A 20,189-nucleotide genomic window follows, 5' to 3' on the forward strand; every position below is an offset into this window, starting at 1 on the left:
CGGGGACGCTAAGCCCCGGAAGCACCTCAAGGTATCCTCAAGGTATAGGTATAGGTTCTGTACTAATTGTAATATCTTAACATACTAAGAAGGTTAGGTTAGGTTGTAGTCTTCTATTCAGCTTTTCAAGGTAAGCTCAAATATTCACAATAAATTCTTATGTCACATATGCACTTATTCATAAGCAAGATACTGACTATATTTTTTCCCCACCTCACCTTGCCCGTAACGCTATGCGTGCTAGTGGCTTTAGGTATTGTATGTACTAGCTCTGTCTTATAAATCCAACATTATGTTTGTAACTAATCCTCTATGTATGTATGTACTTTTACCTGAATAAACATTTGATTTGATTTGATTTGAATGTCCTCTCCGGGGTGGTGGTGCCAGTAGAGGGGTGCTGGGTGGGATGGGTGGCAGGAGCAGCATAACAGCCAAGGCCAGACCTGGGTGGGATGGGTGGCAGGACCAGCATAACAGCCAAGGCCAGACCTGGGTGGGATGGGTGGCAGGAGCAGCATAACAGCCAAGGCCAGGCAGGGTGGGATGGGTGGCAGGAGCAGCATAACAGCCAAGGCCAGACCTGGGTGGGATGGGTGGCAGGACCAGCATAACAGCCAAGGCCAGACCTGGGTGGGATGGGTGGCAGGAGCAGCATAACAGCCAAGCCCAGACCTGGGTGGGATGGGTGGCAGGAGCAGCATAACAGCCAAGGCCAGGCAGGGTGGGATGGGTGGCAGGAGCAGCATAACAGCCAAGGCCAGACCTGGGTGGGATGGGTGGCAGGAGCAGCATAACAGCCAAGGCCAGGCCTGGGTGGGATGGGTGGCAGGAGCAGCATAACAGCCAAGGCCAGGCAGGGTGGGATGGGTGGCAGGAGCAGCATAACAGCCAAGCCCAGACCTGGGTGGGATGGGTGGCAGGAGCAGCATAACAGCCAAGGCCAGACCTGGGTGGGATGGGTGGCAGGAGCAGCATAACAGCCAAGGCCAGACCTGGGTGGGATGGGTGGCAGGAGCAGCATAACAGCCAAGGCCAGACCTGGGTGGGATGGGTGGCAGGAGCAGCATAACAGCCAAGGCCAGGCCTGGGTGGGATGGGTGGCAGGAGCAGCATAACAGCCAAGACCAGGCCTGGGTGGGATGGGTGGCAGGAGCAGCATAACAGCCAAGGCCAGGCAGGGTGGGATGGGTGGCAGGAGCAGCATAACAGCCAAGGCCAGGCAGGGTGGGATGGGTGGCAGGAGCAGCATAACAGCCAAGGCCAGGCAGGGTGGGATGGGTGGCAGGAGCAGCATAACAGCCAAGGTCAGGCCTGGGTGGGATGGGTGGCAGGAGCAGCATAACAGCCAAGGCCAGACCTGGGTGGGATGGGTGGCAGGAGCAGCATAACAGCCAAGGCCAGGCCTGGGTTGGATGGGTGGCAGGAGCAGCATAACAGCCAAGGCCAGGCAGGGGTGGGATGGGTGGCAGGAGCAGCATAACAGCCAAGGCCAGGCAGGGTGGGATGGGTGGCAGGAGCAGCATAACAGCCAAGGCCAGGCAGGGTGGGATGGGTGGCAGGAGCAGCATAACAGCCAAGGCCAGGCAGGGTGGGATGGGTGGCAGGAGCAGCATAACAGCCAAGGCCAGGCAGGGTGGGATGGGTGGCAGGAGCAGCATAACAGCCAAGGTCAGGCCTGGGTGGGATGGGTGGCAGGAGCAGCATAACAGCCAAGGCCAGACCTGGGTGGGATGGGTGGCAGGAGCAGCATAACAGCCAAGGCCAGGCCTGGGTGGGATGGGTGGCAGGAGCAGCATAACAGCCAAGGCCAGGCAGGGTGGGATGGGTGGCAGGAGCAGCATAACAGCCAAGGCCAGACCTGGGTGGGATGGGTGGCAGGAGCAGCATAACAGCCAAGGCCAGGCCTGGGTGGGATGGGTGGCAGGAGCAGCATAACAGCCAAGACCAGGCCTGGGTGGGATGGGTGGCAGGATCAGCATAACAGCCAAGGCCAGGCCTGGTGGGATGGGTGGCAGGAGCAGCATAACAGCCAAGACCAGGCCTGGGTGGGATGGGTGGCAGGATCAGCATAACAGCCAAGGCCAGGCAGGGTGGGATGGGTGGCAGGAGCAGCATAACAGCCAAGGCCAGGCAGGGTGGGATGGGTGGCAGGAGCAGCATAACAGCCAAGGCCAGGCAGGGTGGGATGGGTGGCAGGAGCAGCATAACAGCCAAGGCCAGGCAGGGTGGGATGGGTGGCAGGAGCAGCATAACAGCCAAGGCCAGGCGGGGGTGGGGTTCCTGTAGGGTTGGGGTGGGTGGGTAGGGAAGAAGGGGACACCATAACCCCCACCAGGCGGGATGAGGCAGGCGTCGGCAGCTACGGGTTGGGACAGGACGTAGCTCATGGCGTCAGCTCTGAGGTAGGGAGCTGTACACTACGGCTACTTTAAATAACTTGTCTTTGAGTCATCCTTATCTTGGTGTTGACCCTTCACTGGACCACGTGTGGGACCTGAAGGTGCGCTATTACACCCATACCACCTCTTTATTCCCAGGTATATAATTCTTGTTGAACTTTGTCTCATGCACATGGCATTAATTAATGAATTTGTGGGATAGTAATATTCTGACCATTTTTATGATGCTGATAAAATAATAGGAAGACTTTAGTTACTTTATTATGGACCCATCCTATGGATAATGGAGGGAAGGATGAAATTAATAATTAACCTACAGTCACACATTACGTCTAGGAACTGGACTCTGGTTAATGTCCCTTGATCTAAACGTTACCTTGGTTTTAAGTACATTTAACTGGACTCTGGTTAATGTCCCTTTATCTAAACGTTACGTTGGTTTTAAGTACATTTGAGTTCCTATCTGTCCATGTTTTTGTAGTTAGAGTTTGCTGTTTTATGGGCATGCAAGCCCATGTGTGTTATAGTGACTTTGTAAGGACTCTTATTTCTACACTGTGATGTTATATGTCCCCAAAATTGACAGCATGTGTAATGACACCAGATACCACCCATAGGTGTCTAGGTTCTCACCTCACAGTTGAGGATCCCAGACTTGTTCCTCCTACTCCTCAGGAGGAACAAACGGTTGGGCACGTTTTTTTTTCACCTGATGCCTTTGTTCACCTAGCAGCAAAAGACACACTCCATGCATGCCTTCCAAGCTGATGGTGGGGGAGGCTCATGCTGGACACCACCATCGTGCATTCACAGATCTATTCATTTATTTTTCTGTGTGGTCTACAGAAAAGTACGTCCTGTCCAAACCCGTAGCAGCCGATGTCTGTTTAGGGTCCCAGTAGTACAGTTGGGTTCATTCCCGAATCACAATCAGGAATTCTGGGGTTCGAATCCTGGGTGGGACAGAAATGGTTGGATGCATTTCCTGATACCTAATGCTCCTGTTTGCCTAGCAGTAAATAGGTAGCCAGGAGTCAGTCAGCTTGTTGTGGGGTTGCATTCTGGGGGGTCAGTAACGGAACCTTTTAGGGCAGATCTTCATATAAGCCTAACATTTCCTGGCCGAAACGCTTTGCGTAATAGTGGCTTTAGGCATTGTATGTACTAGCTCTATCTAGAAATCTATCAATTTTTGTAAAACCTCTTGTATGTATGTACTTTACCTGAATAAACATTTATTTAATTATTTATTTACATGTATATATTCACTGGTTGCCTGTCCCCTTCCATTATAACATCAGGCAATGATGATTTCTCTGGGGTACACCCCCTTACATTTTGCCTGCGTACCACTAGGACCTGGTTGTGGTTCACTGCCAGTTTGTCTCACTAAAAATTTGTCTAGCGACACTTGTTTTTCCCTTTGTTTTAACATTTGTCTGTAGTGATGCATCACAGTGTCATTGAAAAGGTTAAGGCAACGGCTTACTGCCGTTGGAGGAGGTGATTTAGGTGAGTAGTTTTAGCAAAAGTTTGCAGTTCTTCCCATGCTGCACACATTTTCTTAATTTTTGAGGAAGGGATATTCTGTACTGCCTCTATGGTCATCTTCACATATGTTTTCATATGTTGAACCTTACCACTGACTTTCTTGGGACCCATGGCATGATATATAATAATCAGTTTTATGTTCAAAAAGCAAAAATTCACCAAAAAAAATAGAATTTCTTAAAAGCGAGATTGTCACTAAGCAAGCGGCTCTAGTAAACTGAGGCAGGTCGGCCCACGCGACCGGGAATCATGCACTTGGTCGACCCGAATGTGTATCAACAAATATCGTAAGTCAAGTCGCATTTTCCGATCAAATTTATATTGTAACTCGAAATTATTGTAAGTCGGGGCAATCGTAAGTCACGGTGCCACTGTACCAGTATTTGGAAGTAAGACAACTGCTGAGGGTTGCATCCTGGGGAAGGTCAGCAGTTGGCCTAGGAAGACTTTGATAAGCCTAACAAGCTTCCTTTCCCTACCTATGAGAAAGCAAGAGGTAAATCATGAACATCTCACAAGAAATATATCTTGATATAGCTGAAACCTGGCTAAATCTATGCTAACAAACCATACATTTAGAACATAAAAAAATGGAACTTCTGTCCTAATGAAATACAGTTCAATGCTCAACCTATACTGCATATACTATACAGTAAAACATTTGAGAATAATATTTAATTTTAAGAAACATTAGCTAACATATTTAAATATAAATAAAAAGTAAGAAATAAAGCTAATTGTATAGTTTTTAACCCTTAAATTGTTCTCGTCTCCCTCAAGCGATACCTACCTATGATCCAGGTGCCTGTGGGAGATAAGATATGCCCTGTAAAATTTAAACATCTAACTGATTCTATGTAGGTGTTATTTGATACTAGACACCTATGGCAATTCTTTGCCATATTGGAAAAAACAAAACTGAAATCTTTAGTTTTCTTCCAGGGCCATAAAAAAAAGATGGGCACCATATTTGGTGCATCACCATCCACTGACTGATACAAGCTAGGATCTATGATGCCATGCTAAGTTGCAAGGACTTTCATGGGCCTGGAAGGTCTTAGTGATGAAGAATCTATTACGTAAATTTAACTTGAAAATTATACTGTACCTTAAAACATTATGTCATTGACCTTTCTTCACCTTACTATACCAGATTAAAATTAGAAGAATTTATTTTTTCACCGACATCAGCAAGCAATGTTTTTAATATAGAAAGAACATTTGTTTCATGCATACCAGGATATCTATTTAATTTTAGGTGCATAGTTAGGGGGGGGTGGTTAAAAGTAGGTGTGCTTGGATCTGTTATTTTCTAATGAATGTAACTTTTGAATAGATATTTAATTTCAGTTGTACATAAATTTAAAAGCAAACATTATTGGACTAAAGTTTTACATATATCTGATTTTATAAATGCATCAACTTAATGTTGGTTACATACTTTTCAGGTGTTTGGAGTTGTAAAGTTAATTTCATTTGTAGTCTTCTGCTCCCTGCAACATTGCTGGTGTCACTTGGTTAACACTGAGGACTTCAACTTCTTGGATTGTGAGGTTGAGAAACTTTGCAAACTTCACAGCTATGTCTTCCTCTGATGGTGACCCACAACCAAAGAAACTCAAGACTGGTGATGCCACTGAAATAGAATTTCGTTTGGAAAAAGGCAGAAAAGAGGTAATTTACTGCTTAAGTTTATAGTTAAAATAGGAAACATTTGATAAATTAATAACAGTTTTTTATTGTGAACATTTTGTGGATATGTATTATGAGAGCTTGGATTGCAACTTACTCAGAATGGGGGTGAATATAATTTAAGAGTGTGAAGGTGGTAGGTAAGTGGTAGAGGGAACCAGTGCTGGCAACAGGAGGTACCAAAATGCAGGAAAACAGGTTGGAAACATACATGACGGAGGAGGGCCAGGGTAGGGAAGGAAAGAAAGAATGTGGATATAACCTCAGTGACAAATTTAATAGCATGACAGAATTCCATTTACTGATTGATTAATTTTTATAAATGAATAGGCACACTGTTTTACTTTTATAATCATTCTTATCATGAATTTAAAAGAATTTATTTAATCTGTGAATTACATGTCACCCATATATATATCAGGGAGGGTATCGGCAGTGACCACGTTCTCTCTCTCTCTCTCTTTTCTTCCAACTGATTCTCTCTCTCTCTCTCCCTCCCTCATTCCCATTCTCCTGCCCTCTCTACCATTATCCCTTTCATTCCCCATCCCTCTCGATCTCCATATCACAGTCTCCATTCCATTCTCCTTCCCTCCCTCTCATTCTCCCTCTTATTCTTTCTCTCCATTTATTCCTCCTGTTCTCTCTCCCATTGAGCAAAACATGCTTGAGTAATGTTGACTCAATGTTATCAATGTTGAATCAATGTTATTGATGTTTAATTAATGTTATCAATGTTAAATAATAACATTATCGATGTTGAATTAATGTTATCGACATTAAATCAACATTATTGACATTGAATTGGTATCATTGACTGTGAAACAATTATATCGGCATTGAATCATTGTTACCTACATTGATTCAATGCATTTACAACCAAGAATTGGATTGGAAAACACTTTTTGGACAATCAAGCCTGCCTTTTATACTTCATCGGAGTCACTGGGATTTAGAATAGGAACTGATCCTTCTTAAAGTGAAGCATGGGAATCGACCTCAACCCACTTGCCATTCAGTCACAAATCACCCTGCAAAGTTTGGGAGAGGCTAGTCCCAAGCGTCTGCTTGGCCCCAACTCGAGGTTGGGGCCATGTGCTTTCATTTAGCCTCGCATAACTTTCCATTATGATTTATGAGTTTGTGAGGAGTGCCATAGGTGGGTTGGGTCGATTTCCATGCCCATCATTAAGTAGGATTGGCTCTTATTGCGACATCAAACAACTAGATGGGATGTTTGGGAATGTTTCCTAACACCTAATGCTCTTTTCACCTAGCAGTATATAGGTATCTTGGAATTTTGCAAGTGGTGTGGGTTGCATCTGGGGGAAGGTCGGTTGTTGGACAAAGGGGGATCTCGATAAGTCTAACATTCTTTTTGTCCCCAACAATGGGAAATCATTTGGTCTTTTTTCTGATGCCTTTTCATAGAAGCCCTTAAGGGTCAATAAGTATATAGTTTAATAAATTAAGGTTATGTTGAAGTATCTAATGTCCAATACAAAATAGGCTGCTGGATACTGTACATATAAATGTTTAAACATCTAACCAAAGCTGAATATTATTAAATGTACACTTTTTTAAATATTGGTAGGTGGCAGAAAATGTCATGGATTTTGAATTTAACAAAAAACGTGTTAAGATGATCAGCAAAGCAGAAGAAGTTCCTGACTGTGATGGTATTGTGTACTGGATGTCTCGTGATCAAAGAGTTCAAGGTGTGTTTTAAGGTATTTAGAACTATTATCGGTTAGATTAGACATGTATATGAATGACTTTGGGTAAATATAACTAGGAACCACCTCATATGGAACAGTAGGCCTTCTGCAGGTTCTTTTATTCTTATGTTCATAACAAATTTTACTTTAAATAATTTTATACATACATGCAGTATGTTTTCTGCTCATGGCTCTTCTAGCAGAAAGATCTTCCCTAACCAGAAGTATTGGTCCACCCAGAACATTGCCCACAAGTCAGGCTATAGCCAACTCTAAGCTCCAACATGACAATGAACTTCACAAATTGTCTTGCCATAATACTATTATGGAAAATAACGTAGTCAAATAATCATTGAAATGCTTATTTATTATCTATATGACAATATTCTATGCTTAAGGAACATGCATGGACTGGTATTGATTTCATTGGTCCTGTTTTCTGTTGTATAATGGAGACTCTAAAACCTAGTGTTGAATGTAACGAAACTCCAATTTCTGGAGGAGCCTTGGTGGCTCTCTGATGCTATCTTCCCGAGATTACTTCATGCTAAAAAGTCACATCAGTCGCAAATAGTTCTGGTTAGCCTACTGAGGACTAGTAGGCTAACCAGTAGCTGAGGAGGCTTCTGTGTCTAGGGATGCATTATGTGTTGACCTGGTTTCCCTTCTTCCCTGTTCCAGGGTTTGGGTCTTCCAGGCTGTCCGCAGGGTTATTTGGTCCAACCAGTCTGCGGTCTATCCTCGTGCCCACGACGTTCATAAGTTTGCTGCATTGGCTGCCATTTTTGATAACATGTCTTGGGCTGACATACGGGCACAGGGTTTTTGGAAGTCGAACAGGGTCCTGCCCGCTTGTTACCTTGTCAGTGTTCCTAGGCCTGGTTGGGCCTGTGTCGCCCTGAGTCGGCGGTTACAGTCAGTTCTCTTGACTTTGCATTAAGGAGCGAGGGCCGACCACCTCCTGGGTAAGTCTCTTTTGTGTTGTCTTTGGGTAAGTAGCTCCGGGTAGCCAAAGGGACTCCCTCCCAGAAAACCAGCATTGAGTGTAATGAAATGCTAGTTTCTGGGTGAGACCCAGAGGCTCACCGGCATCCCTCCCTCCCTCTGGTCAGCAGTTTTCATGGTTTTTGACATTCCAGCCTCAGAACTGCAGGGTGGATAGCCGGCGTGGGGGTCTGGGGCTCCCCCTTCCCCCTCCCAGGGAGGGGGGATTACACAGACAGCAGCACGGTGACGTGTTGACATCATGCTAGTTTGCTCGATTTCATTTGGGGAGTTCTGTCCACTAGTTCGGCTTTCAGTAGCAATATTTTCACCAGAATAGGGGTTTGTTTTGGGGTGCTTACCTTTCTGGGTGCCTGACCCAGTTGATGGCAGACATAGAATGCTTCTAACCACACAAGGGTTTCTAAAGGCCATTGCTCCTCGTGCCTCTCTGAGGGGGGACTGGTTCTTGCTTGTGGTCCCCGGTAGGCCTAGAACTCCATGTGCATTGACTGATACCAGGGTCTAATACATTGATATCAGCCCGGTTAGCTCCGGGAAGCCTCCGGATCTCGCCCAGAAACTGGCATTTCATTACATTCAACTCTGGTTTTTTCTTAGTAGAAATATAGTAATAAATATGAAACAAAATATATAATTTTTTTTTACCTAATTTTGTAACCACTGACCAAAAAGGTTTCATTATGTGCTGCAGTGAAAGGGTTAAAAGGGGTGTTAAAGGATTTTGGTGTGGTCTTTTGTACTATAGAAAGAGGTGTTTTGGTCATGGTTTAAGGTTTATTCTTCACTACCTCCCTACCTTTATACCAAATGACAAGAGAGTTTGTAATGTTCAATCACTGTGGGCCTTAAAGTTGTCTAGAACCTGGTTTGCTGGCAGTGTTTAGGGTAGACCCATGGTCCTGGCTTGGGGAAGCAACTGAGAGACTGCTCAGAAAGGAGTTTTATTTGACTACAGTATATGCTCTATTTCATCTACTGACATTATTTGTTTCTTCTCAAGATAATTGGGCAATGTTGTTTGCACAGCGACTGGCACTGAAAAACAAATTGTCACTACATGTGGCATTCTGCTTGGTTCCGAAGTTTCTTGAAGCCACAATACGCCATTACGATTTCATGCTAAAAGGTAATTTATTTTTAGGTTTACTGTTGTATTTTGTAGTCCTTATGTCTTGCTTCATCTAGGAGCTCTCTTTCCATAAATAGATACCAGTACAGTACTTGCATACAGAATCATTTCCAAATACTTCAGATGTATTCAAGCAATAAATTTTTTAAAAGATACTTAAAATTTTTTAATGAATTGGCTCTCATATATTTTAATCACTTACCACATACACTGAGAAATATGACTGAAGAGTATCATAACAAGTGACTTTGGTCTTTGTACCAAGTATTGTAGGTCTTATACTTGCTGTGTTTCAGAAGTGTCGTCTCACTCTTGGATTTAGTTATCTGGGCAGTTGTTATTTGGGGCTTGTTGAATGTCATCACAGATGGTCTTTATTATTTCCTCCATTGCTATAGCACAGGGAGCTACTGAGCAAACCACCAGAAAAGGGAATTCCATTACATTCAACACAATATTTACCTAGGGGTTTCTATTCCCTTCATGTAATCACATATTTTGTTGAGCCTATACTTTCTAGTGGGGTTTCCCCAGTTTTGTGGTTGATCTCTGATCCTTTGCTCACAATGTTTCAATGTCAGCCAGAGTTAAGCAGCTGAGAAATCTGTCCCAGAAATAAAATCTTTGATATGTTCAAGGCATTTACAGTACAGCAATATAATGGAATATCACTGATTAACTTGGTTAGTTAAAATTTAATTTTGTTTCTTTGCATTCTAGAGAAATTACCAAGTTTCTGCTGGAGTTACCAAATTAGCCTAGCAGTGATAACTAGATGGTTTTGTAGGCTATGAAGGCAAACAGCTTAAATTGACCAGACATTCTCCAGGGAAGGCTGGTCCTCGGGATGGCTGTGATAGGGCAAAGACTATTGAAAAGGTCCACAGATACACCATATACAAGACCAATTATTTAAAGATACAATTAATGTACATAACGGAGGTTAGGGGATTGCCGAGAAGTTATTGTGAAACGTGACTACAGTAGTATTTTACTAGTTAATAATGCAATTGTGTATTCTTAGGCCTAGAAGAAGTTGCAAGTGAATGCCAGAATTTGGATATTGAGTTTCACCTTCTCCTTGGTAAGGCAGAGGACGTTCTCCCACAGTTCATCACAAAGCATGAAATTGGTGGCCTAGTCACAGATTTCTCTCCACTTCAAGTACCTCAGCAATGGCTTAAAGATGTTAAAGAGGCCATTCCAAAAAACATACCAATGTGTAAGGTATGTTCGATTATATTTTTGTCTCTATTGCCGAGATGTAATAGTTATATTATAGGAAACAGTGATGATGATCTGGATTCTCTTGTAAAGTAGTTATGCAAAATCAGGTATTGCATACATACTTGTTTGTACTGTATTGCTATGTTATTGCTACACTTCTTGGCTAGTTTGTCTGTGATTTTTAACCCTTAGACAGAGGTGATTATTGTCTGGGTTTTACATGTATGATGAAAATAAAGATATAATAGCTCTCTGTGGATGTAATGGAGTTCACCTTGACCCATGAAAAATATCTTGCTATCGTTTCCTGATTATGTTACTATGTGAATGTGGTTATCATCACGAATGTTACTAGGCGAATGCGGCCATTGTCATTGTATAAAATTCCACCATAATTACATGATATGTATGATGTGAATGTGGTTTCACGACTTCGAATGGCTGTAATGAGGTATACCAGGTGAACTAATCATAAATTGAACCATTATCATGCGTTGTGTGTACTAAGAGCCTTCCGTCATCTTTGGAAGGCACATTGGTGGCTTATGCCTTTGTTTCAATATATACGCTCACCCATATGGTGTCACTTAGGCCATGTGTCTTCACCTAGACCCAACACAATTTTACATTGTTTACATGCCTTTCACTACTTTATACGGTTATCATGAAATATACCAGGTAAACCAATTATCATTTGAAATACTATCATATGTTATGGGAATTATGTGATTTATCAAGTTATTCAACACACATACTCTTGTAAATAGAGAAATAAGTGATAAACAATCGGTGAAACATTTGAGGAGAACACAAGAATTGTCCTGCATACCTCAGTGTCAGCAAAGTTGAGCATCGTGTGTTGACAGATGCCGGACCAAATAGCCATGCTCGTTTGCTCGTTTCTTTTAGGGGAGTTCTGTTCACTTGAAAGGCTTTTGTTAGCAATATTTTCACCAGAATAGAGGTTTGTTTTGGGATGCTTACCTTTCTGGGTGCCTGACCCGGTCGACGGCAGACATAGAATGCTTCCAACCACACAGGGGGTGTCTATAGGCCATTGCTCCCCCATGCCTCCTTGAGGGGGGCCAGGTTCTGGCTCGTGGTCCCCGGTATGCCCACAGAACTCCATACACATGACTGATGCCAAAGTCTAACATTAATATATCAGCCTAGTAAGCTCCGTGGAGCCTCCGGGTCTCACCCAGAAAATGGCGTTTCATTACATTCAACGATTTTTTTTTTTGCACATAGGTTATTTCAGTGGCTCATAGTATGGCTGCCCTGTATGTTTCTAAGGCCGTGGCCCTTTATTTCCTTTCACCTAATGCCTCTGTTCACCTAGTAGATCCTGTAGGTAATCAGGAGTGAGTCAGCTTGTTGTAGGATTGCATCCTGGGCAGGGTCAGTAATTTGGCCTTTGGTGAGGGGGGGGGGACCCTTGATAAAAGCCAAACGTGTATGAATACACTCTGGCTTCCTGCCCCCCCAACACAATGAATTATTAAATTATATTAGTATGATAGCAGATTTTACCTACCCTGCATTTTGTTTTAACAAATGTACACTGAAAAAATTTCTTGTCATCTGTTATGTGCTCATCAAAATTTGTTCCCCATTTTAATATTAAGTTAATATTAAAAACTCTAATCAAGTGTTATCCTTCAGAAATGTTTTAATTTCAGGTTGATGCACACAACATTGTTCCCTGCTGGATTGCTTCAGATAAACAGGAGTACTCAGCTAAAACTATTCGTAGAAAGATCCATGACAAACTCCACGACTTCCTCTCAAAATTTCCACCGGTTGCAAAGCATCCTTATAAGAGCAAATATCAGGCAGAGGTAAGTTATTAAGTTGAGGAGGAGGTAAAGGGGAGTGAACTTTGTGTGTGACACACACAAAGTTCTGGATAGCAGGAGTTACCCCTGTTATCCGGATATGCTTTTGTTAATAGTGATGCAAAATCATTAATTTCTATGTCCTGATAATCTGAGAATCAGGGAAAAAAGGGGATCTAGATAATGGGGGTTCCACTGGATTAAGGCTTTTCACTAAATTTAAATTAATTCATTAAATTTTAATTTAGCTGCTCACTTGAATTATTCTTGAGTTGTTATTGAGAGTTGTAATATGTATTTTATGTGTAAATATCTTGTAGCCTGTAGACTGGACAGCTGCTAGAAACAGCCTGGAAGTTGATGAGACTATTAAGCCTGTTGAATGGGCAACTCCTGGAACACGGGCAGGACTGAATACACTCAATGAATTTTGTCTGAAGCGGCTGAAAAAATATGCTACTAAACGGAATGACCCAAATGAGAAGGCGCTTAGTAATCTCTCACCTTGGCTGCACTTTGGTATGTTACTAAGAAAATAATGTTTGTGTACTATACTGTATATATTTGTAATTCAATAAAAACAACCTTTGACATTTTTTCTCTTTATTCATTGATTTAATTTGTCTTCAAATCTTTAGTCTTTTTTTTTCTAATAGCAAATGTGAGTCTGTTAAATAGATTTCCATAAATGTAAATGTATTATACTATACCAATCAGGATATCGTTAGAGATTCAAACCCAACAATCAGAGTGATGGAGGCAGCAAAAGTGACCATTGGTATCTAAAAACAAAATCACATTCTGAAAACTGCAGTCAACTATATCAAGCATGGAGGTAGGCAAGGAAGCCATAACAGCCTGCATGAACACACAGACCTAAAAAAAAAAAAATCTCCCAGGGACGAGGGAAAGTGTTTCAGTTAAACAAACACTTGACCCATCGATCTTGGCCACTAAGCAAGGTAGGGCAAATACAGCCATGGCCAAGAACAATCAGTTATGTAACCCAAGCACACCCTTGGCTAAAGTGCAGGGCCCGACTACATAGGAGGCAGAGCTAGGCACATGGCCACAAAAATAGCCAGCTAATTGCCATCACTCCCCATCATCAGGCCTTGCAGTCAGATCCATACAATACCCGCAAATAAGTTGATTTGAGAGGAATGGGTTTGTAAATGAGGAAACCCAAACCCTGCAGAGAAAATAGCTGGTAGAGCAAAGGATATGTAAGTTGGCTGCCCAAAAAGAGAACCCCAGAATTAAACTGGAACAAAATGTAAATACAGGGCACATGCAAGGCAGATGGCACAAAACACAAATAAATGTGAGGTAGGAAATGTAAAAAAACAAGTAGTGACCTCACACTGAACAAAATTTTCTAAGGATAGAAAATCCTTAGAAAATCACAACTTATCTGGAAACATGAAGCTGAATGTGGGCTCAGAGAGAGAGGTGAAACCCCCTGGCTGCACCAGGCAAGTGATTGTGAGATGGTTGCCTGTTTGGGATCTTGAGTAGCCTGGACTGCCATCTGGTGGCAGTCAGGTGAATACTGTAATTGCTATAGGGTGTTTACCCTGCTGCAACTCTAATTTTCCTCAGGGTTACAAATTTCCTTTTGAGCAGATGCTTGTTCTGATGTGCTTATACTTTCTGGTATGGTTTTTCTTGATTTAGAGTTGATTTCTGATCCCCAAATTCCCCCTCTCCTCTACTCATAGAAAGAGACAAATTTTGGTCCTGGCTCCTGATGGGTCTCATTTATGGGAAGGGAAAGCTCTCAGCATGCTAATAGGAGTCAGAAATCATCTACTTTTGTGTTAAAAAAAACATGTTTATTGATACTCTTTTAAGCTCAGCTTAGTGGATGGGCACAAAATACAGTACTGCATATTGATCTGTTCAAGCAGGGGGACACATTGTACTGTAATTGAAGCTTTGCAAATACAGAAAGGCAGGTAAATATTCTGTAGATAATACTTAAATATTGACAGTGATATTTCCTTTAAATGACAATATATTATAAAATTTCATTCATTTCAGGTCAAATATCAGCACAGAGATGTGTTCTTGAAGTAAAATTATATAAGAAACAATTTAAGGATGCTGTGGATGTGTTTATTGAAGAGGCTGTCGTGCGACGCGAACTGTGTGACAATTATTGTTTTTATCAGAAGAACTATGATCATATTGAAGGTGCTTACAGCTGGGCTATAAAAACTCTAAATGATCACAAGTAAGTATGAACAGTAAAAAGTTGAAGAACTTGAATTGTTCTTAGGTTGAATAAGGAATAATTCTTTTTAAAGAATATATATAATAATTTACATAAATAATGTATGTGTGTAGACAGTGCTTGTCTTGTACATAGTATACTGTATATACAGAATACAGTGGGACCTCGCTCCAACAAACTATATAGGGTGTAGTTCATTTGCTGCACCTGGGATTTTATTCCAACCAAAAGTCTCCTGCCCTTTTATTGTTTCTCCTCCACCCATTTTAGTTTCTCTCTCTACATTTTATTGCATACACAGGTTTTTCTGCGAGCTCCCTATAAGTAGCTCCTTGGAGCCTACATGTTGCTGCAGTATAACCAAGCCTTCAGACTAGCAGCTGGCCTCTAAGACCCATGCTGACCTACCAGGAGCCAGGACCAGAATCTGGTACTCTTTATGAGGCTGGGTGGTGGGGGAAAGATGCTTCAGGATCAGAGATCTATTCAGTATCAGGAAAGCTTAGGAAAAAGAAAACATCCTACATCTTGAATAAAAACACAATTCTTTCCCTGCCTCAGAGAGAGCGAGCCAGATTATGACTCCCTATAGATTAGCACGAGTTTCACGAGGCTTGGGGCTCTTTATGGCACCACCAGCACTTAAGCTGGAGGAGCTACTGAGACGTCCACTTAAAATGGGCTTTTCATTACATTCAATGGTTGATTTATAATTCTGTTCAAACTTACATAAACTGTTCTCGTTCTATCAAACTTATTTGGGGTACTACAGGTTAGTGTTGTTCTCTTTCAGAAAAGACAAGAGAGAATACTTGTACTCTCGGGAAGCATTTGTTGAAGCTCGAACACATGATGAACTTTGGAACTCTGCTCAGGTTTGTTTTGGTTTGTCTGCTAAACATCATATGTGCATTCAAAAATATTTTATATAGTATGTGTGTTATTACCTGTTTGAAATTATAATTAGAGAGCCATGCCAATTCAAAATGAAAATGAACCATAGAATTTTGTTTTAAATATCCTCAATAGCTTTCCCAATGCTCCTTACTATTTCTCTTAGTGTTGTATCCATTTACAAAAATTGTTAAAAATATGTTTGGAGCCATATTAAAGGAGTTAACATTCATGCTCTACTATTTCCCGTGCATTACAGTATGGGCAAATTGCATTGAGTTGAAATTAAAATTTCCCTATCATATGATAGGTAGCTACCAGGAGAACCTGACTGTCAAGAGATTTTGCCCTCATTGCCAGTTTCTCTTATCATTCAGCCCTTTAATCATATTTTTTAAATGTAGGGCCATGACCTCAAAGTGGTGTAAATGAACTAGGCCCATTGACTTTCCCACAGGTTGTGAAATCTAGCCCTGCATCCTAATTAAATCCTCACATCACCTTTGCTGAACACTTGTTTGGCAAGGTGGGTAAGTAAATCCCACCTACAAAGTGTGAATTGTAATCGGAGATCTGCTGAAGTGAAGTTTACCGTTTTGAGGTTGCCGTGTACGGTATTGGGTAACTGTAGTGGATTTCATTTCTAGGGTAATCTTACCCAGTATTGACTGTTGTTGTACCAAAGTTTCCAAGTAGAACATACTGTAATACTAATTATACAGGAATGTGTCACTGGAATTGTCTTTGTCTACACCATTGCCAATTACAAGACTATATATAATAAAGCTCAGATCTATAATAAAGCTCAGAGTTACAAGGCAGTTTACTTATGGCTGAAAATCATCATGGCATGGATAATGTGAAGCTGCATTAGTTGATTTTGTATTTTAAAATATGGTTTCGATCCTGTGTAATCTTCTTTTTGACTGCTTGACAGAATTGTTTTGTGATTGATATCAAGATGTTTGCGAGTTGTTCAAAGCAGTATGGTAATTTGGCTGCTCACATTTGTTACACACACTCAGTCTGGTCTAGCAGTCACTATTTTGTGTGCTTGTTACACACTCAGTCTGGTCTAGCAGTCACTATTTTGTGTGCCGGCACATATAATATGTGAGTGCTTTTCACACTTGCTCAGTGCTTGATTTTGTTTTACCCTTGAAATTACCCACAGAGGTTATAGACAAAAGAATTTCCCTAAAATTCCTGTGAAAGAAGTGCAAACATTTTGAGTAATAATGGTATAACATATTTAGCTCATTTGTTGTATTTTAACAGATTCAGCTAGTAACTGAAGGAAAGATTCATGGATTCATGCGTATGTACTGGGCTAAGAAAATTTTGGAATGGACAGCTACTCCAGAAGCAGCCTTGGAAACAGCAATATATCTCAATGACAGATACAGCCTTGATGGACGTGATCCAAGTGGATATGTGGGTGAGTCCCATTTTGAATTACTGTCTATACACAGGTTTAATATAAAGGTATGAAATAGTAAAAGTTAAGCATAAAGTCAGGTGCTAGGAATAGATTATGACAAGTTCAGGCCTAAAGCCAGGTGTTCAAGATCAGGTTATGACAGGTTTTAGGCCTCAGCCAGGTGTATGGGTTCAGTAATGATAATATTTAAGATTGTTGTTACAAGTTGGGATTAGGTAATAGTATGCTTTAGGCCTAAAGTCATATGCTTAGATTAGGTAATTATTAATTAATTTTTATTTTATTTAATATTAACAGACCAGAGCCCTCTTAAATCCAAATGTGTTGCTACTGTACATCATTGAAAATAATTCATAGATATTACCATTAGAAAAGGAACACCTGAATTACAGAACTAGGATTGTAGTGGTTTACATTCTTGACTCGCAATAGAGGATTCCATGTTTGATCCCCAAGCGAGATAGAAATGGTTGGGCATATTTCCTTTCACCTGTTGTGATTACACTCTCCCTGTTATGATTATACCCATCCCTGTGGTGATTACACCTTCCCAGTGGTGATTACACCCTCACTGTGGTAATTACACCCTCCCTGTTTTGATTACACTCTCCCTGTTGTTATTACACCCTCTCTACTGTGATTACACCCTTGCATTATTCACTCAATTCTTTTTGCACAGTGTGAAGAGCAAAATATAACGTAGTAATGAGTCAGAAAAGTCCTGCAGAAAAGAGTGAGATAAGCAATTGTTTCGATTTAGACAGTATCACAGTGGACGGTATGACTTTAGATAGTACCATGGGTAGATAGTTATAAGTTAAAATTATGTGTTTTCACGATCATTTTCCTTTTTAGGTTGCATGTGGTCTATTTGTGGCATCCATGATCAAGGCTGGGGTGAAAGACCTGTCTTTGGCAAGATCCGCTACATGAATTACAAGGGTTGTAAGAGAAAGTTCAGTATAGATAATTATGTAGCAATGTATGGAGGGAAGAAACACAAATATATTCCTCCTAGTTAATGTACATTGAAACTGCACAACTTAATGTTATTACAAGTCCATTAAACATTAATGGAAGCTGTATTTCTTTGAATAAAATTCAATTTTTGTGTTATAATTTGCAGTTCAAAACTGTAATTATTAATTATACATGTTCAAAAATATAACTGTACCTGGTACTTAAAAATAATGAATAAAATAAATTGTTGCTTTGCTTTTTAATTTGCATATTTGACTGGAATTGTGCCTCAGTCTTTAGACTTTCCCATCCATTTATCATTTGTAATGTGAGAATTTATAGAGCTTCTATATTTAGAGGACTAGGATTAGTGTCACAATAAAATCACTTAATTCATTATTATGTTAAAAAATGTACATCTTGCACTGTACTAAAGTCATAGTTGAATAATACATACCTTAAGTACTAGAAAAATTATATGTGGGCACATTTCCATGACATCTAGAATTTAAGTTTTGGTTAAATTTATTGTATAAGGAGTGAAGGAAAAAAGATTTTGAAAATAACGTTCTTGCCTAACTACTGGAAAGTGAGATTTAGCTCTCTATGCCCCACCTCCTGGCCTTTTTTTACTTGACATGCTCATTATATCTGTTGATAGTCAAGTTCTGCATTGTATGTTGTCTTGAAGTTGTAGCTGGATGTGACTGACTTCTTTTTCTTTCAATGCATTCCTCTTGCTAACCACCCATACCCAAACTTGCTTACCACTCAAATCTACCACTCTCACGACCTTTGTGAGACCAAAGCTAGAATATGCAGTGGTTGTGTGGTGCCCATATCTTAAGAAGCACATCAAACTGGAAAAGGTGCAAAGCTATGCAACTAAATGGCTCACGGAACCGAAAGACAAGAGCTATGAAGAGAAGTTAGGGGCATTAAATATGCCTAAAATAGAAGAAAAAGAGGCAATATGATCACTATGTACAAAATAGTAACAGGAATCGATAAAATTGACCGAGAAGAATTCCTGAGACCTGGAATTTCAAGGACAAGAGGTCATAGATTTAAACTAACTAAACAAAGCTGCTGAAGAAATATAAGAAAATTCACTTTCACAAACAGAGTGGTAGATGGTTGGAACGAGTTAGGTGAGATGATGATGGAGGCCAAAACTGTCGGTAGTTTCAAAGCGTTATATGACAAAGAGTACTGGGAAGACGGGACACCACGAACGTACCTCTCATCCTGTAGCTACACTTAGGTACAGGTAATTACATTTACAGAACAAACTGTGAAGTGCAACATGCAGTATTTTGCAAAGTAAATATAAAAAGAATTACTTAAAACCATTGCAGTGTTTTTCAGTAAATATACAAGTTAAATCATTTCCTTGAAAATCAATACTTGTACCTGGAAATACATTCTAAAAGCTGTCATATAAACAAAGCCTTGATATTCTTTACGGCGGTGCAATATAGAGAATTATAATGGGAAAAACCACACCAGGGTAAGTTAAATAAGGAATATTTAAATGCCATGCAGTGTGTGTACTGTATATGGGTAAGGCATACACAGTGTGTACCATATATGATAAGCAATGCAGTGGGTGCCATTATGGATAAGCCATACACTGGGTGCTGTATATGGATAAGCCATGGACAGTGGGTGCTGCATATGGGTAAGCATACACAGTGGGGTGCCATATATGGGTAAGTTTCATATACCTAATACTGTACCACCATCACACACTTTTGTAAACTTATTATATAGGCTAGTTATATTTCATTCAGAATGACTGTTTACCTTTTAAATTAAGTTTTAAATATATCTATAGGAAATAGAACACAAGACAATGGACATTAATTTGATAGATTCAGGACAAAACATGTAAATACTAGATTGGAAAAGGGGACTTATTTTATGGAACAAATTACCGAGTAATATAATGGATGATCACTGGATTGTTTCGAGTGATCCTACTTCATCAGGATCAACTGAAATGGTTGCTGGGTCGGTCTACTATAGGCAATACTGTATATTTATTGTCAAATAAATGGAATTATTTAACATTCACTGATACAAGTAAAGTC

General features: G+C 40.8%; 1 protein-coding gene across 4 annotated transcripts; it reads left to right on the plus strand.

The window, feature by feature from the left end:
- Window positions 1–2,285: 2,285 nt before the first annotated feature.
- On the plus strand, window positions 2,286–18,347 carry LOC123773438 (deoxyribodipyrimidine photo-lyase). 4 transcript variants are annotated; one of them, XM_045767201.2, is made up of 11 exons: window positions 2,286–2,405; window positions 5,402–5,627; window positions 7,240–7,363; window positions 9,372–9,497; window positions 10,525–10,727; window positions 12,410–12,568; window positions 12,886–13,084; window positions 14,609–14,801; window positions 15,595–15,676; window positions 16,974–17,133; window positions 17,992–18,347. In XM_045767201.2, exons 2-11 carry the CDS (start codon window positions 5,535–5,537, stop codon window positions 18,156–18,158), a joined length of 1,506 nt encoding a protein of 501 aa, XP_045623157.2. In that variant the 5' UTR covers window positions 2,286–2,405; window positions 5,402–5,534; the 3' UTR covers window positions 18,159–18,347. The 4 variants fall into 4 exon arrangements, with proteins under 4 accessions (XP_045623157.2, XP_069173960.1, XP_045623155.2 ...); XM_045767199.2 differs by having other exon boundaries at window positions 2,346–2,503; XM_045767200.2 differs by having other exon boundaries at window positions 2,351–2,540.
- The last annotated feature ends 1,842 nt before the right edge of the window (window positions 18,348–20,189 follow it).

This window comes from Procambarus clarkii, chromosome 89 (assembly GCF_040958095.1).
Source record: "Procambarus clarkii isolate CNS0578487 chromosome 89, FALCON_Pclarkii_2.0, whole genome shotgun sequence".
NCBI lineage: Eukaryota > Metazoa > Arthropoda > Malacostraca > Decapoda > Cambaridae > Procambarus > Procambarus clarkii.

Excerpts from the sequence above, each read along its gene's own strand:
- LOC123773438 (XM_045767201.2), top strand. The coding sequence starts at position 5,535 with ATGTCTTCCTCTGATGGTGACCCACAACCAAAGAAACTCAAGACTGGT. Across the intron at positions 14,802-15,594 it reads AAAACTCTAAATGATCACAA|AAAAGACAAGAGAGAATACT; the intron begins GTAAGTATGAAC and ends GTTCTCTTTCAG. Across the intron at positions 17,134-17,991 it reads TGATCCAAGTGGATATGTGG|GTTGCATGTGGTCTATTTGT; the intron begins GTGAGTCCCATT and ends TTTCCTTTTTAG.